At 40.1% G+C, this 19,540-nt stretch overlaps 1 protein-coding gene across 4 annotated transcripts in view; it reads right to left on the bottom strand.

The window, feature by feature from the left end:
- The window catches only part of ZDHHC20 (zinc finger DHHC-type palmitoyltransferase 20), a 70,126-nt gene that overhangs the window by 17,070 nt on the left and 33,516 nt on the right, over positions 1–19,540 (bottom strand). For 3 of the 4 annotated variants that reach the window (XM_057533094.1, XM_057533096.1, XM_057533098.1), the window contains exons 4-7: positions 16,686–16,857; positions 9,901–9,970; positions 8,563–8,595; positions 7,851–7,971 (exon numbers count right to left, since the gene is read on the bottom strand). In XM_057533094.1, coding sequence (XP_057389077.1) covers positions 7,851–7,971; positions 8,563–8,595; positions 9,901–9,970; positions 16,686–16,857 — 396 coding nt within the window. The remainder of the gene's footprint in view (positions 1–7,850; positions 7,972–8,562; positions 8,596–9,900; positions 9,971–16,685; positions 16,858–19,540) is intronic. The other variant, XM_057533097.1, reaches the window with a different exon arrangement.

Genomic DNA, 19,540 nt, shown 5'->3' with positions numbered 1-19,540 from the left:
CCCTGCTCCCCACTCCACGGCCCTTGCAACGCCCGCAGAGACCCTGCATCCCCGGCCGCCTCCTGGACCCCCCGTTCCCCTGCTCATCTACTCCAGCCTTGCCAGCTGCCTGGCATGGTGCCGCTCCTTCTGGGCCTTTACTCTAGAGGTCAGATGTCTCCTCTGTTTGAAACACTCTTCTCTCAGGTATCCACTAAGTCTCGTCAAGTCTTCGCTCAGCTTTACCTTCTTACTGAGGCCTACCACGATCACTCTTAAAAACAATTCAGATGTAACTGACATATAATGTTATCTTAGTTTCAGGAGATCAGCATAATGATTCCATATATGTCTATACGGCAAAACAATCACCACAATAAGTCTAGTTCACATCCACCACCACACAGACTCACAAAAACTTTTTTCTTGTGAGGAGCTCTTTCAAGACCTAACTCTTAGACACTTTCAAATATACTTATTAGCCATAGTCACCATGTTGTACATTACAGCCCCAGGCTTATTCTGCCACCTTCTCCCACTTCACCCATCCCCCACCCCACACCTCTGACAACCACCAAAATGTTCTCTGTATCTATGGGTTTTTTTTTTATTCCACATAAAAGTTAGATAATATGGTATTTGTCTTTCTCTGTCTGACTTTATTCCCTTATTATAATGCCCTCAAGGTCCATCTGAGTTGTCAAAAATGGCAAGATTTCCTTCTTGTTCTACGGCAGAATTTATACCATTTATGCAACGGTATAAATTCCGCTGCATATTTATACCACAATTTCTTCATCCACCAATGTAAACTTAAGAGTGTTTTCATGTCTTGGCCGTTATAAACAATGCTGCAATGAACACAGGGATGCAGGTATCTTTTTGAGTTAGTGTTTTCCTTTCCTTTGGATATACTCCCAGCAGTGGAATTTCTGGATTGTATAATAGTTCTAATTTTCTGAGGACTCTCCGTACCATTCTCCATAATGGCCGCGCTAATTTACACTCCCACCAGCAGCACACAAGGGCTCCCTTTTCTCCACATCCTTGCCAAAACTTGTTATTTCTTGTCTTTTTGATAATAACCATTCTAAAAGGTGTGAGGTGGTATCTTGCTGTGGTTTTGATTTGCATTTCCCTGATGATCAGTGATGTTGAGCATCTTTTCATGTTTCTGTTGGCCATCTGCATGTCTTCATTGGAAAAATGTCTATTCAGATCTTCTGACCATTTTTTAATCTGATTGTTTTGTTTTTGCTATTAAGTTGTATGAGTTCTTTATATATTTTGAATATTACTCCTTATCAGATACATAATCTGCAAATATTTTCTTCCATTCAGTAGGCTGCCTTTTCATTTTGTTAATGATTTCCTTTTCTGTGCAGAAGCTTCTAGTGTGACATGGTCCCACTTGTTTAGTTTTGCTTTTGTGGCTTTTGCATTTGATGTCAAATCCAAAAAATCATTGCCAAGGCTGAAGTCAAGGAGCTTACCACCTGTATTTTCTTCTAGGAGATTTATGATTTCAGGTCTCATGTTCAAGTCTTTAATCCATTTGGAATTGATTTTTGCCTGTGATGTAGGACTGAGGTTCAGTTTCATTCTTTTGCATGTGGCTACCCAGGTTTCCCAACACCATTTACTGAAGAGGCTGTCCTTTCCCCATTGTATCTTCATGGCTCCTTGTCATAAATTAACTGACCGTATGTGCATGGCTTGATTTCTGTGCTCTCTTATTCTATTCCACTGATCTATGTGTCTGTTTTTATGCCAATAACATACTGTTTTGATTACTACAGATGTGTAATATAATTTGAAATCAGGAAGTGAGATGTCTCTAGCTTTGCTCTTTTTCTTCAAGACTGTTTTGGTTATTTGGCTCTTTTGTGGTTCTATACACATTTTAGGATTGTTCTATTTCTGTGAAAAATGACATTGGAATTTTGATGGGGATTGCACTGACTCTGTAAATTGCTTTGGGTAGTATGGACATTTTAAACAATATGAATTCTTCCAACCCATAATCACAGATTATTTTTCCATTTATTTGTGTCTTCTTCATTTGCTGTCATCAATGTCTCATACTGTCCAGTGTAGAGATCTTTCATATCCTTGTTTAGAGTTATTCCTAGGTATTTTATTCTTTTTGATGCAATGGTAAACAGGACTGTTTTCTTAACTTCCCTTTCTGACACTTTGTTATTAGTGTATACAGATGCAACAGATTTTTGTATATTGATTTCGTAACCTGCAACTTCACTGAATTTATTAGTTCTAACAGTTTTTTTGTAGACTCTATGATTTTCTAATATGTCACTTGAAAATAGAGACAGTTTAACTTCTTCCTTTCCTATCTGGATGCATTTTATTTCTTTTACTTGCCTAACTGTCCTGGCTGGCTAAGACTTTCGATACTATGTTGAATAAAAGTGGCGAGAATAGGCAACCTTGTCTTGTTCCTGATATTAGAGGAAAAGCTTTCAGCTTTTCACCACTGAGTATGATGTTAGCTGTAGGCTTGTCAATATATGGCCTTTATTAAGCTGAGGTGCGTTCCCTCTATACCTATTTTGTTGACAGTTTTTACCATAAATGGATGCTGAATTTTGACAAATGCTTTTTCTGCATCTATTCAGATGATCATGTAATTTTTATCCTTCATTCTGTTAGTGTGGTGTATCACATTGACTGATATGCAGATGTTGAACCATCCTTGCATCCCTGGAATAAATCCCACTTGATCATAGTGTATGGTCCTTTTAATGTATTGTTGAATTTGGTTTGCTAGTATTTTGTTGAGGATTTTTAAATCTATGTTCATCAGGGATACTGGCCTGTAATTTTCTTGTGGTGACCTTGTCTGGTTTTACTATTGGGGTAACACTGACCTTATAAAATGGGTCTGGAAGTATTCCCTCTTCCATTTTTGGGAAGTCTGAGAAGGAGAGATGTTAACTTCACCTGTGAAGCCACCTGGTCTGGGACTTTTGTTTGTTGGGAGGTTTTTGATTACTTACTCAATCTCCTTACTATTAATCAGTCTGTTCAGATTTTCTATTTCTTCATGATTCAGTCTTGGTAGGTTGTATGTTTCTAGGAATTTATCCATTTTTTCTAGGTTATCCAATTATTTGGCATATAATTGTTCATAGAAATCTCTTTGATCCTTTGTATTTATCAGTTGTAATGTCTCCTCTTTTTTTTTTTTTTAATATTTATTTTTGGCTGTGTTGGATCTTCGTTGCTGTGCACAGGCTTTCTCTAGGTCCTCTAGTTGCACCACCAGGGAAGCCCTAAGAGCTGGTTTCTTGTAAAGATAAACAGAATAGACAGGCCTTTCCCTTGTCTCACCAAGAAAAAAATAGAGGACTCAAAATCAGAAATGAAAGAGGAGGACTTCTCTGGTGGCACAGTGGTTAAGAATCTGCCTGCCAATGCAGGGCACATGGGTTCGATCCCTGGTCCGTGAAGATCCCACATACCGTGGCGCAACTAAGCCCGTGCGCTGCAACTACTGAGCCTATGCTCTAGAGCCCACAAGCCACAACTACTGAGCCCGTGAGCCACAACTACTGAGCCCGCGTGCCACAACTACTGAAGTCCGCGTGCCACAACTACTGAAGCCCGCACACCTAGAGCCCGTGCTCCACACAAGAGAAGCCACCACAATGAGAAGCCTGTGCACCACAAGGAGGAGTAGCCCCCATTCACCACAACTAGAGAAAGCCCACGTGCAGCAACAAAGACCCAACTCAGACAAAAATAAACAAAACAAAAACCCAAAAAAACAGCTCTTAGTTTCACTCATCTTTTCTACTATCTTTTTAGTTTCTGTTCCATTTATTTTCACTCTGATCTTTATTTCCTTCCTTTTAGGGTTTTTTTTTAAATTTTATTTTTGGCCGCTCTGCACGGCATGTGGGATCTTAGTTCCCCAGTCAGGGATCGAACTCAAGCCCCCTGCAGTGGAAGCACGGAGTCTTAACCACTGGACCACCAGGGTAGTCGTCCCTAACTTCAGGCTTTGTTCTTTTTCTAGTTCCTTGAAGTGTAAAGTTAGGTTACTTGAGATCTTTCTTACTTCTTAACACAGGTTTATCTCTATGAACTTCCCTCTTAGAACTGCTTCTGCTGCATCCCATATGTTTTGTTATGTTGTATTTCCATTTTCATTTGTCTCAAGATATTTTTTGATTCCTTCTTTCATCCATTGGTTGTTCAGTTGCATGTTTAATCTAAACATATTTGTGAATTTTCGTTTTTTTTCTTGGAATTGATTTCTAGTTTCATATCACTGTAATTAGAAAAGATGCTTGCTATGATTTCAATATTCTTAAATTTGCAAGACTTATTTTGTGACCTAACACGTAACGTATCATGGAGGACGTTCCATGTGCACTTGAGAAAAATGTGTATTCTGTTGCTTTTGGATGAAGTGTTCTGTATAAATTTGTTAAGTCCATTTGGACTAAAGTGTCATTTAAGTCCAATGTTTCTTTATTTCATTTCTGTCTAGATGATTCATCCACTGATGAAAGTGGGGTATTAAAGTCCCTTACTATTATTGTCTTGCTGTCTATTTCTCCCTTTACTTCTGTTAATATCTGCTTTATATATCTAGGTGCTCCTTTGTTGGGTGCATAAATGTTCTTTTTTTTCCTTTTTTTTTCCCTGTGCCGTGTGGCATGTGGGATCTTGGTTCCTTGACCAGGGATCGAACCCACGCCCCCTACATTGGAAGCATGGAGTCTTACCCATTGGAACGTCAGAGAAATCCCGCATAAATATTCTTATCTCAGATATCCACTAACTTCCTTCAAGTCTTGCTCAAATTTAATCTTCTTACGGAGGTCTGCCATTATCACTCTCTTTAGTGCTATAACCTGCGCCCGTCACACCTCCCTCCCCACACACTTGCTAATTCCCTTACTCTGCTCTACTTGTTGTTCACAGCATTTACTTTCTAATATACAATATAATTTACTTATTTATTATGTTTATTATTTGTTTCCCCTTTCTCAAAAGTACATTCTACAAAGACAGATCTCTTTGCCTCTTCTGTATATTGATATATCCCAAGTGCCTAGAACATATGTGCCTGGCACATAGTAATTGTTGAAGAATGGAGAGGGCTTCCCTGGTGGCGCAGTGGTTGGGAGTCTGCCTGCCAATGCAGGGGACGCGGGTTTGGGCCCTGGTCTGGGAGGATCCCGCGTGCCGCGGAGCAACTGGGCCCGTGAGCCACAATTGCTGAGCCTGCGCGTCTGGAGCCTGCGCTCCGCAGCGGGAGAGGCCGCGATGGTGAGAGGCCTGCGCGCCGTGATGAAGAGTGGTCCCCACTTGCCACAACTGGAGAAAGCCCTCGCACAGAAACGAGGACCCAGCACAGCCATAAATAAATAAAAAATAAATAAATAAAAGAATGGAGAAAAAAGTAGACTTAAGTTTATTAGTCTTTCCTTACTCATGATGAATCTCAAAAAGTTTTTTTTTTTTAATTTATTTATTATTATTTTTGGCTGCATTGGGTCTTTGTTGCTGCGCGCGGGCTTTCTCTAGCTGCAGCGAGCAGGGGCTACTCTTTGTTGTGGTGCGCAGGCTTCTCAATGCAGTGACTTCTCTTATTGCGGAGCATGGGCTCTAGGCACACAGGCTTCAGTAGTTGTGGCGCGCAGGCTTCAGCAGTTGTGGCTCGGGGGCTCTAGAGTGCAGGCTCAGTAGTTGTGGCACACGGGCTTAGTTGCTCCGCGGCATGTGGGATCTTCCCAGACCAGGGCTCGAACCCGTGTCCCCTGCATTGGCAGGTGGATTCTTAACCAATGAGCCACCAGGAAAGCCCTCAAAAAGTTTTAAAATACTTATTTTTTAATTTTTTTAATTCATGCTTTTAATTAATAAATCATTACATGCAAACATAAGTTTCTGATAAAGAATGGGAAATTCTACAATTTGGACTTCATTCATCTGGCACAGATTCATCTTCATTTATTATTTAAAAAAAATTTTTGGCCATGCTGCACAGCTTGCAGGATCTTAGTTCCCAAACCAGGGATTGAACCCTGGGCCACAGCAGTGAAAGCAGCGGTCCTAACCACTGGACCACCAGGGAATTCCCTCATCTTCATTTAAATAGGACCACTGAGTATGGTGAAGTAGGTTGTAAACTGAACAAAGCTGCCCAACTAGGGGAACAACAGAGGCTAAAATTCATTAGGCTGATTGACTCAAGTATCTGGATGTTGGAAGAGAAAGATCTAAATTAAAATTTTGGCTTCCTATACTATTAAGTATGTGACCTTGTTAGTTACCTAACTTTTCCAATCTCAGTTTCCAACTCTGAAAACTGGAATAATAATAGCTCCTTCTGCATTCATTATATTTTCTTCCTTTCTGTATTCTTGATGCTCTGGCATCTGAAGCCTTGCTGACTGGGGAGAGAGTGCCTCTCCCAGGGCCATCCAATTCTTACAGAGATAGCAAGGAATGTACCTCTCATATACAAACTAATCAATCCAGAGCCCATACTCCAAAACACCTCCTTTCTCTGGCTCTCACACTCCAGGGGGCAATACTACCCTGCCCTAATCACACCAGACAACCAGGGACAGCCTGTATGCTCAGAGACCACTGAAATTATTCAGACTAGCTAACCCTAAGTGCATTTACCCTGCCTCACCATGCTTTCCCATGGGCCCTGTGCCTTCTACTTCCTGAGCAACTCTGGTGCTTCCCTGTGTGGCCCTGCACGGGGTGGCATGAACCCTCCCTTGGAACTGTGAGTAACACACTACCTTTTCAATGGTTATCATCTCCTCATCTGTCAGCTTCACCATACCTGAAGAATAAAACAACCTACATTTTACAATACCTTCATAGGGACTTCCCTGGTGGCGCAGTGGTTACGAATCGGCCTGCCAATGCAGGGGACATGGGTTCGACCCCTGGTCCGGGAAGATCCCACATGCCACGGAGCAACTAAACCTGTGCGCCACAACTACTGAGCCTGCGCTCTAGAGCCCGCGAGCCACAACTACTGAGCCCACGAGCCACAACTACTGAGCCCACGAGCCACAACTACTGAGCCCACAGGCCTAGAGCCCATGCTGTGCAACAAAGAGAAGCCACCGCAATGAGAAACCCGCACGCCGCAACAAAGACCCAACGCAGCCAAAAATAAATAAATAAAATAAAATAAAATAAAATACCTTCATAGGGTTTTTAGGAAGAGTAAATACAAAAGTACCTTTAACCACAATAACTCCCACCTTCAAAATCAAAGATTTAAATGGAGGGAGGAAAAAAAACCACAATAAAAATGCCAGAAGAAAAGCTGGGTAAATATCTGTATAAATTTAAAGTGAACAGAATAAAGCCAGAATCATAATTTAAAAGTACTGCTTTAAAAATATAAAATTTTGATTTAGTAAAAACAAAAGCAAACAGGGTTACAAGACATCGATCAAAATTGTGGAAAAACATTTGCAACCCACAACAGAAAAAGGATTAATATCTCCAGAGACAGGAAACAGATTAGTGGTTACCTGGGGCTGGGGATTTCACTTTTATTACTGTAAAACTGCAGTAAGTCTCATCATCTGAAATAAAAGTAATTACTTCCCTAAAACTGATAGTACGGTTGGAAACAGTTTGGATTACTAAAAGAAGCTCACTATATCCTATTTAATATTCATTTATTTACAAACATGTATATATGAAGGTAAATTTTAACTCCATCTGTCTTCTGAGCCATTATAAACTCTAACTAGTAAAATTAAGTATGTCTACTTATAATAAAGAATGAAGGAATTATTTATGAAATAGCATCTTAAAAAGTCCTAAATATATGTTTTAAGATAGAAAAAAAGACTTACCGTCCAAAATTTTATAAAGTACTGTAAAACTGTTGTAGCCACGAAAAGGCAATATAATAGAGAGTACAATAAAAATAGCAGGAAGAATTTGTAATTAGAAAATCCCACACAGTTATTCACCCTAGAAGAATAAAGAAAATCACACTGTAAAAATAAGACAAACTCACAGAAACAAAAACTAGAATGGTGTTTGCCAGGGGCTGAGGGGAGGGGAGTGGGGAGTGTTTAATGGGTACAGAGTTTCAGTTTTGCAAGATGAAAAAGTTCTGGACGCTGGTTGCAAAACAATGTGAACGTACTTAACACTGCTGAACTGTACACTTAAAAATGGCTAAGATGGCAAATTTAATGTTTTTGTACCATAATAATAACAAATAGGACAGATGAAAAAACTTAAAATCACTATAACTAGAAAATGGGTCATTTGGGAAGTAGGGAGCAGTGTCTTAATTATGGATGTGTGTTTTAAATAAATTCTGTAAGGAATTTGGAATTTCAATGTTAATTCTTAGTAGACAATTATTTGGGTTAAGAACATCAGAATATATTTTTAAAGGAAAACATGTAGCAGAAGCATAAAACTAGATCAATCTTGATATCTATGAGTAATTAAACTGACCTTCAACATTTAGGAATGCTGAGGTAACCACTCCAAGTGCTCCCCCCTCCCACCTCTCCCCCTCACGTCATTTCCTCTGGGTTTTATACGTACCAAGGACAGTGATGATCCATCTTAAGGATACACCTAAGAAAACAAACGAACATAAGGAAATCCATGTAGAAAAACTTCCCTGATTCTAATTTCTGATATATATATATATATTTTTTTTTACCTAAAATTTTCCCTTTAGCAATACATCTTAGAAAAACCAACCCAGTAGACGTTAGGTTAGAGACAATTTCTGTTATTTCCACAAATACTTTTGTAGGTAAGAAGTAATGATTTTTCACACTGAGAATTCAGCTGACTTGGACCACATCAAATAACATTTTAATATACAGATATGGTGCATATAGCACTTGGTACATTAGCTAGATCTAGTTTACAAAGTCAGCTGAGGAAAGTAAAATGAAAGTTATTTTAAACATGTGCAAGTGATAAAACTTTAGAAGCAAATATTGTTAAAATATTAACACTGATGGCCTTGTAGGTGGTTATTTTTTTCCACAGATTTTATACAACTCTATCCCATGTATAAGAACCACTGTATTTTTATAATCAGAAAAAAAAAACCCCAAATTTGCCTCCCCACCAGTATACGTAATGTATATTTGCACAAAGTTAGACAATGGATCATTTCAAGTAATACAACAAATGAGTAAACTGATACCCAAAAGGTTAAATGACTTGTCTCACTCAAGTTCAAGGACTCACTGGAATTCCCATACTAGGGGTCTTTCTTTCAACACACTACCTCCTCACAAGAGCATAAGGGATAAAATCTTTGAAATTTTTGGGGGAACAACTTCAGAGGTGGTAACTGAAAGTAATAATGGGACTTCTCTGGTGGTCCAGTGGTTAAGACTCCGTGCTCCCAATGCAGGGAACCAGGGTTCGATCCCTAGTCAGGGAACTAGATCCTGCATGCCACAACCAAAGATGCTGTGTGCTACAACTAAGAGCAGGTGCAGCCAAATAAATACATAAATAAATATTAAAAAAAGAAAGTAATATTTTCGTGGTTTGTTACGCTTTAATACCAACATTAATAATAAAAACAAGAAAAGTGTCATGATGGTCTTTTTAATCCAGGAATTAAAGTTATCTTTCTCAAGGGGGTGGGTATTACTTACTTGGTCATCAATATTACATTAAGCATATGCACAAGAAGTACACATACTTAAAGAAAATTCTAACAACTGGTACAGGAACTGTTATCAAAGATTACTTCAAAGTATATTCTAGCTTATATACATATTTATGTTAGCTCTGCATACAGAGCAAACAATGGGAGAGGATGCAGTATTTTTGCTAAGTTCCTTCACTTTCTGTTCTCCCATCTCCAGTTCCAGTGCTGGGGTTAAACGAAAGCCGAAGAGAAACACTTACATGTCACATGCTGAGCAGTGATGTGCACGGTCAGGCTTAATCAGCTGACATCTCTCACAATATCTGACGGCTACATTTAAGAATTAAAAGGAAGTTGTTGAAGAATGTATGTTTAGAGTTGAGTTAATTTGACTATAAAATTTGCTTTCATTTCTTACAAACAACTCTAGGAAACTGACAACTAATAATTTTAAAATAATACCAAAGTTCATTGGAGAGCTTATGAAATCCAAATGTCAAGAGGCAGAAGGGAACCTCAGAAATGTAGCTGGCCCAGCAATGTTCAGATGAATAAGGAGATCCAAGGAAATAAGGAACTGGTATAAAGTCAAACATGTAGTTTAGCGGCAAAACTCAGATACACTAAGACCTAAATCAAGTATTTTCTCCTACTGTACCACGATGTCTGTAGTAAAATATCAAAACGTTCTCAATTATCTCCCACCCCATCCCAGATAAATACCAAAATTGCAAACATACTATTGCAAAAGAACTCTAAACTTCTTCCCACTAAATTCTAATATATACAGTTTGTATCTTCATTCATTCAGAACATAATGAGCACCTACTAGGGGCCAGATATTGCTCTCGGCATAAATCCCCGCCTTCACGGAACTTACACTCTAGTGGAAAAGACGGGGAGTAATAAGCAAGGCAAGGTAACAAAATAAGTAGTATATTAGTGATAGGTGCTGACAGGAAAAATAAAGCAGGGAAGGGGAGCTGGGGTACTGTAATTTTAGAGTCATTTGAGAAAACTGAAACTGAAAGAAGGGAGCCAGTCAGTCACACAGATCTGTGGGAAAAGAGGAATCTGAGGAGAGGGAACAGGCCTCTGGTGGGAGGGTGCTCAGTGTGCAGGAACAGTGAGGGGCCGGTGTGCCTGGAGCAGAGAGGAAAGGAGGAGGGCACGAGGCAGGGTCGGAGAGGCTGGGTCAGGCAAGGCTTGTTCTCCCCACTCTGCTCAAGTACTCTGAGAGAAGAGTAAAAAGCCAACTGGAGGGGACTTCCTGGCGGTCCAGTGGTTAGGACTCCATGCTCCCAACGCAGGGGTGCGGGTTCAATCCCCGGTCGGGGAACGAGGATCCTGCATGCCACACAGCACAGGCAAAAACAAAAAGCCAACTGAACGAAGAGCTCCACCAGAATCTGCAGAACATTGAGAACCTCAGGTTCTGGTTTTTGACATCTAAGTAAGTGACAAAATAGTTCTTTGAGATTTATGAGGGAAATGTCCCAAGACTTCACAAATCAATAATTCTTTAAAACCATTATTTTGGATGAATAGAGAATAACAAAATTACAGTGAGATGCTAACCTTTTTCCATATCACGGCCTCCAAAGCAAACAAATGCTTCTTGGCAACAAGACAAATTACTATGGTCTTTCACTACACCTGAAACTTTCACAGATTTAGAGCATTTGACTAATAAGTACTCTACGGGATCTACTGTAAGTGCGGTGGACTTCTTTTGGGGGTATCCGCCTGGTCTGTAGGCCACTCTCTTTCCAGGAAATGATTTCAGACCCCTCTTCTACCTGGACTGTGTGAAGCCACCCACCTCCCCATTCTGGTCCACGCTCTCGCCTACGAATCAGGGCTGAGGGGCAGTGAGCTGTATCTCAGGGGGTGGAAGTGAGTAACACGCGATGGCCACGCTTCGCCACGTGGATGGGGTAAGAAAGGGAAAATCACTTTAAGGGCAACAGTGTAGAAAGGGAGCAGATGCCCGGGGACAGCAGGGACAGCTGCAGGAGTCCCTGTGGCTCCTGGTTCTCAGCTCCAGTTCTTCCTTGCAGTCCTGCCCTCGGGGCACAGGAAACACCCACCACTTTCTTACACCATCCCGTATGTTATGCTAGTTTCTTTTGCGGGGAAGGGGGAGTTAAAAAGCTTAAGCTGTTGTCCTTTACTTGTGATCATTAGGGCTAACAAACATAGTAACAGCACAGAAAACAGGTTCAAATAAAAATTTAAATTAAACATACCCTCTAAAAAGTAGATGGACCACATCATGTGTTAGTGTTTTTGGAAAAGAATTTGGCTGTATCTATAAAAGCGTAAGGCATGCACACTCTCTGCCCGGGTTCTCTGCCGCTAGAAAATTTATTCTATAGACACGCTCTCACCACAACAAGGTTTCAATAACAAAACACTAGGAGTAACGAATTATGAAGATAGTTAAGCATTTTATGATACACTACGTAGACTTTAACAAGAATTCTCCATACAAAATAGACACATATCCTAAACTGGAAAAGTGCAAACATATTAAGTGGAAAAAAGCAAACTGCAGAATAGTTTGATATGCAGCATGTTTCGTACCTCTGAGGGGGAGAAGAATATATGTATTTTTCTCTTTACACCTCCCAATACAATGTATCCACCTTCAGACTTGAATTAACATATATAAGGGAGACACAAAGTGTTATTTTGAAGCAGTGTTAGAAGTTACACCTGCTAGAAGACAGCTACCCAGGTAACCAAATCTGTACTGGTTAATAACACCTATCCACTCTCATTGTTAAAATGTTAATTGATTGCATGTAAGTTTTGCAATATTCTGTTATATATAAAAAATTTCTGCAAGGATATACAAGAAGGGTGGCAACCTCTGGGGAGTAGTGGCAGGGTGAGGGGCAGACACTTCTCATTTGGTATCCTTAAAAAATTGTTTTTAAATCATGTTCCTGTATTACTTTTATAATTTAAACCAAACTTCAAGATGAAAGGAATTTATACAAATATCCACTTATTAAATGAATAAGCTATACCTTACTGAGGGCCTTCTGTAGTACCTTGGCTAGACTGGACACTAGGGAAGTGAAACCATACAAGGTAGAAAAAGCAGAGCAGGTATAAAGGACCTGAGAGGTCTCCTAACTCAACCTCTCATTTTTTAGGTTAGAAACACCCCAAAACCTAAAGAGAAAAGAAGTAGTTTGCCCAGATCATCTCCCTCTCTGTCTCTCTCTCTGAGTGGTCAGATCGGGGACCAGAAGCCCAGGGTCTTATTTTCCTTTCCCTCTACACTTCCTCCACTCAAAATTCTGCCACTGCTCTGAGATGAGATGAAACTAAACAGACTTTTCAAGAAGCCTTTTTAAGGGTCTTGATGACTGAGTAGATAGAAGAACTGAAGTAAAAGCAGCAGTCAAAGAAAACTGCGGTTTCTAGGAGGGGTGGCGAGAAGAATGATGCTGCCAGTGACAGAAACAAGCTTGATGGGGGCGGGTGGAGGGACCGGGGGGTTAGGTTGTTTTTCTTTCGTTCGTTCATTCATTCAACAAATATTCAGTCTCTACCCTGTCACAAACACTGCTTCATGCTGAGAGTATAAAGTTGAACAAGACAGACTTCCCTCCTGCCCCCATGGTGTTAGGTTTTGCTTGACCTGAATTGGGATAACAGTCACTCAGGTACAGCTATCCTTCGGAAGGTGGAGACACGAGAATGGAGCTCTAGTAGGCGCACATGCCAAGGGGAGTGCCAAAGCCCCGACAAGGGTCTCCAAGGGCCCTGGGGGAGGGCAAGGCAGCCTCGCCCCTCTGAAGGCACAGCCGCAGTCCACCCCCCTCTGCCTGACAACAGGGAAGGGTTTGGGCAGCAAGCGCAGGCTCGTGTGACAACATCCCTCAATCTGCTAGTTCACAGTAAGAAAAGGTAACTCAGTCTGAAAACTATTAAAGAAAACAAATCGTTTGAGACACAGTGAACCAACGATCACAATATCGTGGTGTCAGAATTCCATGGTTAAAAACAGCTGAAGGAACAGTACAAAAAGAATTGGGACGAGGCACGCTTGTAAAGTAGGGTTAAAAAAATGTAGGAGGAAGAATAAACATTCAAAGATGCAAAAATAACTAGAACGGAAAAGCACAAAGAAGAAAGTTTTTCAAGCAGTTAGAATGACAAAAAGCCACCAAACTTGGTTAGGAAGAATAAAAGCCAGCTGCCTGGAATCTGCTGGGAAGGAAAAGAGGCCCAGGGTACAGACGACTTACGAGGGGACCTAGTCAAAGGGAAGAGAAAATAGAATGGTAGTTGGAACACGTCAGAACCAAATTTTTGTTGTTGTTTTTAAGAGGAGATACACTTTGAAGTACACCTGAAAGCAGAGGGAAGAAATGGGTTGGAAATTATTAAGTGAAGAAGCAAGATTTTTAGGAGCAAACTGTGGGAGAAGGGAAGAAAAAGGTCAGCAATCTTTATGCAAGTTTAATAAAGGACAAAAATGCAGACCCCAAGAAGGAAGCGAGGTCCTGAGGGACAGCCAAGTGTGTGCAGGTGCAGGGCAGCCCCCGAGCCTGGAAGCAGCTGGGACTCTGCCGCCATGTTTCATACTTGTTCTCTCCTACTTACTAGCTTGTGACCTTGGGTCAGTAACTCATTTTCTGAAAGCCTCAATTTCCTCTTTTGTAAATACAAATAATATGAAGTGCAAAGGACTACTGTGCAGATCAAAAAAAAAAATCTGGAACATATCAAATTCCCAGTAAAGCAGTTATTATCGTTACAATAATATTATTATTTTTGATAAAACATAAAGTGAGCCTCTAGGATGGGAAAGATTAGCGAAGGGGAGAAAACTAGGGAGATCTTTCAAGTGTATAAGCAGCCATTACGGAGAACACCCAGGAACAGATTCACCCCACAAACACCTCCTGGGGGCCTGGGGGGCGACGCACTGCTGTGTTAGGGCCATGGACGGAGATCCCAGGGCCAGAGCCTCAGGCCAGAGTCAAGGCGTGAGGAGCACAGACAACCAGCAGACAGTGAACTGAGATCTACAAGGTAAGAATGTGAGAAGTTCAGAGAAGATTTTTAAAATCTCTTCTTGTTTAAGTGAATAGAAATGGTTGAAGAGAGTTGGACAGTGAATTAAAACTTTAAAGTAGATTTAGGGAGGAGAAAATAATCATTCTAGGAAGAGAAAAAGACATAAAAATAAAAGGTGGGGAAGGACAGAGTTTTAGCAGAGTTGACACAGGGAAATGGAGCAGGAGAAAGCTAAAGAGAGGCATTGGTTGTATCCAGACTGCGGAGGGCGGAGGTTTAGAAAGACTCATTTTGTTTCCTTAATAGATGAGATGTCCACGGGGTTCAAAAAAGCACAAAAGGAGCTCAGTGACAGTCCCCATCCCCCTCCATGAAGGCAGCTCCGCCACTTTCACTCATCTCTGCTCTAAGAAAGATCCACTTTCTATAACATGTGGTTCTGTAACTTCATTTTTTAAAGAATGCAAGATATTATTTCTATAATAAGAAAAAAAGAAGAAAAACCCCCAATGTTCTTTGGGATTCTAAGCAGTAGAAATGCAGTATAAAATGGTGCTCAAGGGCAGGGACTCTGTCTGCAGTCAGAAGATAAGGTGTAAATCCCAGACCTTGCCACTCGGGGACTTCAGGGCCCTCCCTGTGTCTCACTTCTTCGTCTCTAATGTGGGGATAAGTGCTGCACTGTCTCAGAGGGGCATAAGTAATCACCATAAAGTGCTCAGCAAAATTCTGGGGCACTATTCAACAGACGAAGGGTATTTTTCAGAGTAGTGGAAAGCCATTAAAATTAATGAAAAGTAATAAAGCTTTAAGGGTAAAGATTTTACATTAGCAGCTTTTAACTCTTTGGGGCATAGGTACTGCTCTGAAAATCAGAAGAATAGGCTACTTCAAAAAGTACCCAAAATTTTGTGTTTAATCTCACGGTTTCATTAATTCTCTGAAATCCTGGGACTTTGGGTTAAAAACACCTAGGGAATTTCCTGGCGGTCCAGTGGTTAGGACTCTGCGCTTCCACTGCAGGGCACACGGGTTCGCTGGTGTGAAGTTTAAATGAGTCTGTATGTGTTAAGAACTTGGGTCAGAATAACTGTTAGCTATCACCATTATCTGGTATTTGCATGAATTACTGAGATGTATAATACATAATTTAAAACAATTTCCTGTACTTAAATGACCAGTCTGGCTGCTCACAGGTCCATCCCTATCAGTAAGGCTCTGCTCCTGAGAAAAGGAAGCTGCTGCAGTCACAAACGTCAAGAGGGCCAGTGGAACAGACACGGCTTTGGAACCAGACAAACCTGACTTCAAATTCTGGCTCTCTGCATACTAGCTTTATAACCTTGAACAAGCTTCTTCCCCTTGATGTCTTTTATTTCTCCCCATTCTAAGTTAGCACATTCTTGATTTTTTAAAAAATTATTCAGTGATGACACAAAATATTCAAATGCAAACCAGGATTTCCAAATGATGGTTTACTAAAAATTATACACGGAATTTTTACCCATGAAGATTGAGTTGGGGAAAAAAAAGAAATGCAGAAAAAAGAGATCCACATTAAAGTGAGCCCCTTAAAAAATCTATTATCAGGGGACTTCCCTGGTGGCACAGTGGTTAAGAATCCACCTGCCAATGCAGGGGACAATGGTTTGAGCCCTGGTCCAGGAAGATCCCACATGCCGCGGAGCAGCTAAGCCCTGTGAGCCACAACTACTGAGCTCACGTGCCTAGAGCCCATGCTCCACAACAAGAGAAGCCACCGCAATGAGAAGCCTGTGCACCGCAACAAAGAGTAGCCCCCGCGCGCATCAACGAAGACCCAATGCAGCCATAAATAAATAAATTCATTTAAAAAATCTATATCGACATATGTACATACCTGTTATCTGAAATACCATGTAAGATACACAACACATGAAAATCCTGTTCCCACAGATGCTATTTGTGGCAACCACAATATCCACTTAATAGTCAATTCATGCAAATATATCTTGGCAAAAATTACCATATTTTAAAAATTCTTTGGGAAGAAAAGCTGAAGATTTGTTTTTCTTACTCTTTGAAGCTGATGCGGTATAGATAGGTAAGTCCCTTGCTGCTCTTCTCAAAATTTCTTGCTGTCTTTCTTGGCTGAATTCCTTTTCGTAACGTTCCTTTTCAGAATTGGACAAGCAGAACTATAAAAGGAGAAATAACTATTAATTCTTTTTAATCCCATGACTATTAACTATCAGGCTCAGAAAAACAAAGTTTTATCCAGAACAGAAAAAACAAAAATATTTCCTTCTATAAAGGCAAAACTTGTCTTCGAATTTGTTTAGGAAGCTAAATTAAGCACATTTTAACAAAACCACATACCTTTGACACATTGAGAAATATTTGCCCTCCATACTAACGATGGCAAAGAACATGAACTAAATCTTTTTGGCATTTTTGTTTTTTACAGAGAAGATTAACTTTTCCCATCAAAAAGGGCTTAATATATATTTTCTGTTAGTAAAAATTCTGGTGTTTGAAAGTTAGTGTCAAGAGATATGGAAGGATGTCCAAAGAGTCACTTGCTTTGCGTAACAGGCTAAATCACAGGCATGGGGCCCTACTATTTTCTGGCCAAATTTCTCAATGAGGACAACAAGTCCTTCTTTTACTACTTTGTTTTTGCTTTTAAAAAGCTAATCAATCAGGGTGCTTTCTCCAGAATTATTAAGGATTGCCAAGGTAAGCACCATCTCCTTTTCTCAAGGAGAACCCTTCCTTTATAGAGCTGTTTCCAGTTTCCACTTCTGAAGTTCTAATTCCCGTGTGTGGGCGGCCTCCAGCCTATTTCTTTAAATAGCATTTTCCTACAAAGGACTTGTTCAGTTGCTCTTCTTTTCTTGTCATCCCAGCATCTCAAGGACCTCAGTTTTATGCCTCTATTTTATGTAACCAGGAGTTTTTTTTTCAGTTTCTATTGGTCTTTATTTCACAGATTTTTTTAAAAAACAAAAAAACTGCCTAGACATGCCCTTGATCATAGTTCATACTCTAACAATACTGTTCCTCAATTTTTATTTACTTACAGGGTTTTGCTTGAAAAGGTCTAAAGAGTCATGACTAAAACTTTATCTTTTAAAATTTGAGTATTTTGGTCTACCTGCGAACTCAAATACCAAGCCTTCCACACTCTCAATGCCTCACTGTCAATAACGGTACGGCCTTCTTGATGCAGCCTCTTCTGTTACAAACGGGGCGATAGTGCGGCACAGGCAGGATTAAGAGCTCTGGGGTGAGGAAACTGTGATCCCAAGCAGCTCAGGGAATTTTCTAAGGCTGCAGAGTCATTGGCAGAGCTGATATAAAAACACAAGTCTCTTGAGTTCTACGCTAGTATGTTTCCCTCTGTGTTGCTAATGTGAAATACATGTTCTTTCTTTTTACAGACTTGTTACTCTAACCTGACCAAAACACGATGGCTTAAGAAGTAGAAGAGTCCATTTAGATTACCTAGCCTAGCTCCCACAACTAAATCTTGATGGCACACAAGAAATCCCCAATTTACTTATAAAGGACAAGAAGTAACATGGACATATGAACAGGACAGAAAAAAATCAGAAAAAATTACACACAATCTTAAAGTTGAGACTCTGGAGGTCACTTATCTAAACTCCCAGGCAGGCTGGAATCTTCAGACATTTCTGAGATCCACCCCCTCGAATACTTTCAGGTACAAAAATACTTTCCTACTTTGTAAGACGGCCCATTCTCTTTTAAGAGAACTGTAACTTGCTAGAAAGTTCTTCCCTGACATGATGCATCTCTGAAACATTCAAAACAGAGAATAAAAATCATATGGTATAACGTTAAATATATATTTGGAAAAAAAGATGCTCTAATCAAATTTTACAGTTTCCTTGTAAAATCTGAACAGAATTTTCCTGGGCTGAACTGTTTCTAGCCAGGCCTCAAAATCATTACTTTTCCTTAAGAACTATGGTTATAAATTATGAAAAGCTTAAACCAAAAGAAAATCTCAAGAGACAGCAGGATTTTCGATGAGGAATGGAACAAAACAAAACTTAAAATGAACTAGATTTTTGAAATTATTCCTGTCTATTTTTCATTAAATACTACTGAACAGAATTCAAACTATGAAATGCCATTATCTTAAATTTAGTGTTCAAATGGTTCAATTTAAGTATCTGTTACACACCAATTAAAAGCTTGGCACTGTCCCAAGTACCAGGGATCCAAAGATGAATAAAAATGCAGCCTTTGCCTTCAAAAACACATTCCTATAGTTCAGTACGAATGTTAACCATGTAAACAAAGAATTACAAATCAGCAATTCTTGCAAGGTGTGATCAAAGTTCCCTCGGGAGGGGTGAGGGCTGTCAATGAAAGTTTCTTGGAAGAAGTGGTACCTAAACGGGGTTTAGAAAGATAAACAGGAATCGTCCAGGAAGACAAAGCAGGAAAAGAAAATTTTGGCAAACGAAGCGGCATATGGAAAACACAAAGAGGTGAAAATAGTATATTCAGGGCAACATACTACTTGAATACAGAGTTCCAGGAAGAAGCAATGGACATGAAGTAAGACTTCAGCTCGTGAAGGGTCTGTGTACCAGGCAAATGACCAGCCCACTGGCAACCTCTGCAGGCATGCCAGAGAAGCGACGGAACCATATTTTCTTTTTAGAAAGATGACACTTAGCGATGGAAGATGCCTACCAGCTTTTCTTATGCTGCTTCCTCCTTACCATTTGTTCATTCAAGTATTTAGCAATCTATTATATACTAGGTCTGATTCTAGGCAATGAAGATCCAGCAGTGAGTAACAAAGAGCCTTCCTTCAAAAAGCTTATCCTTTAGTGGAAGAGA

The sequence above is a fragment of the Balaenoptera acutorostrata genome, chromosome 18 (assembly GCF_949987535.1).
Source record: "Balaenoptera acutorostrata chromosome 18, mBalAcu1.1, whole genome shotgun sequence".
NCBI classification, from domain to species: Eukaryota; Metazoa; Chordata; class Mammalia; order Artiodactyla; family Balaenopteridae; genus Balaenoptera; species Balaenoptera acutorostrata.
This window is presented reverse-complemented; position numbering and strand designations above follow the sequence as displayed.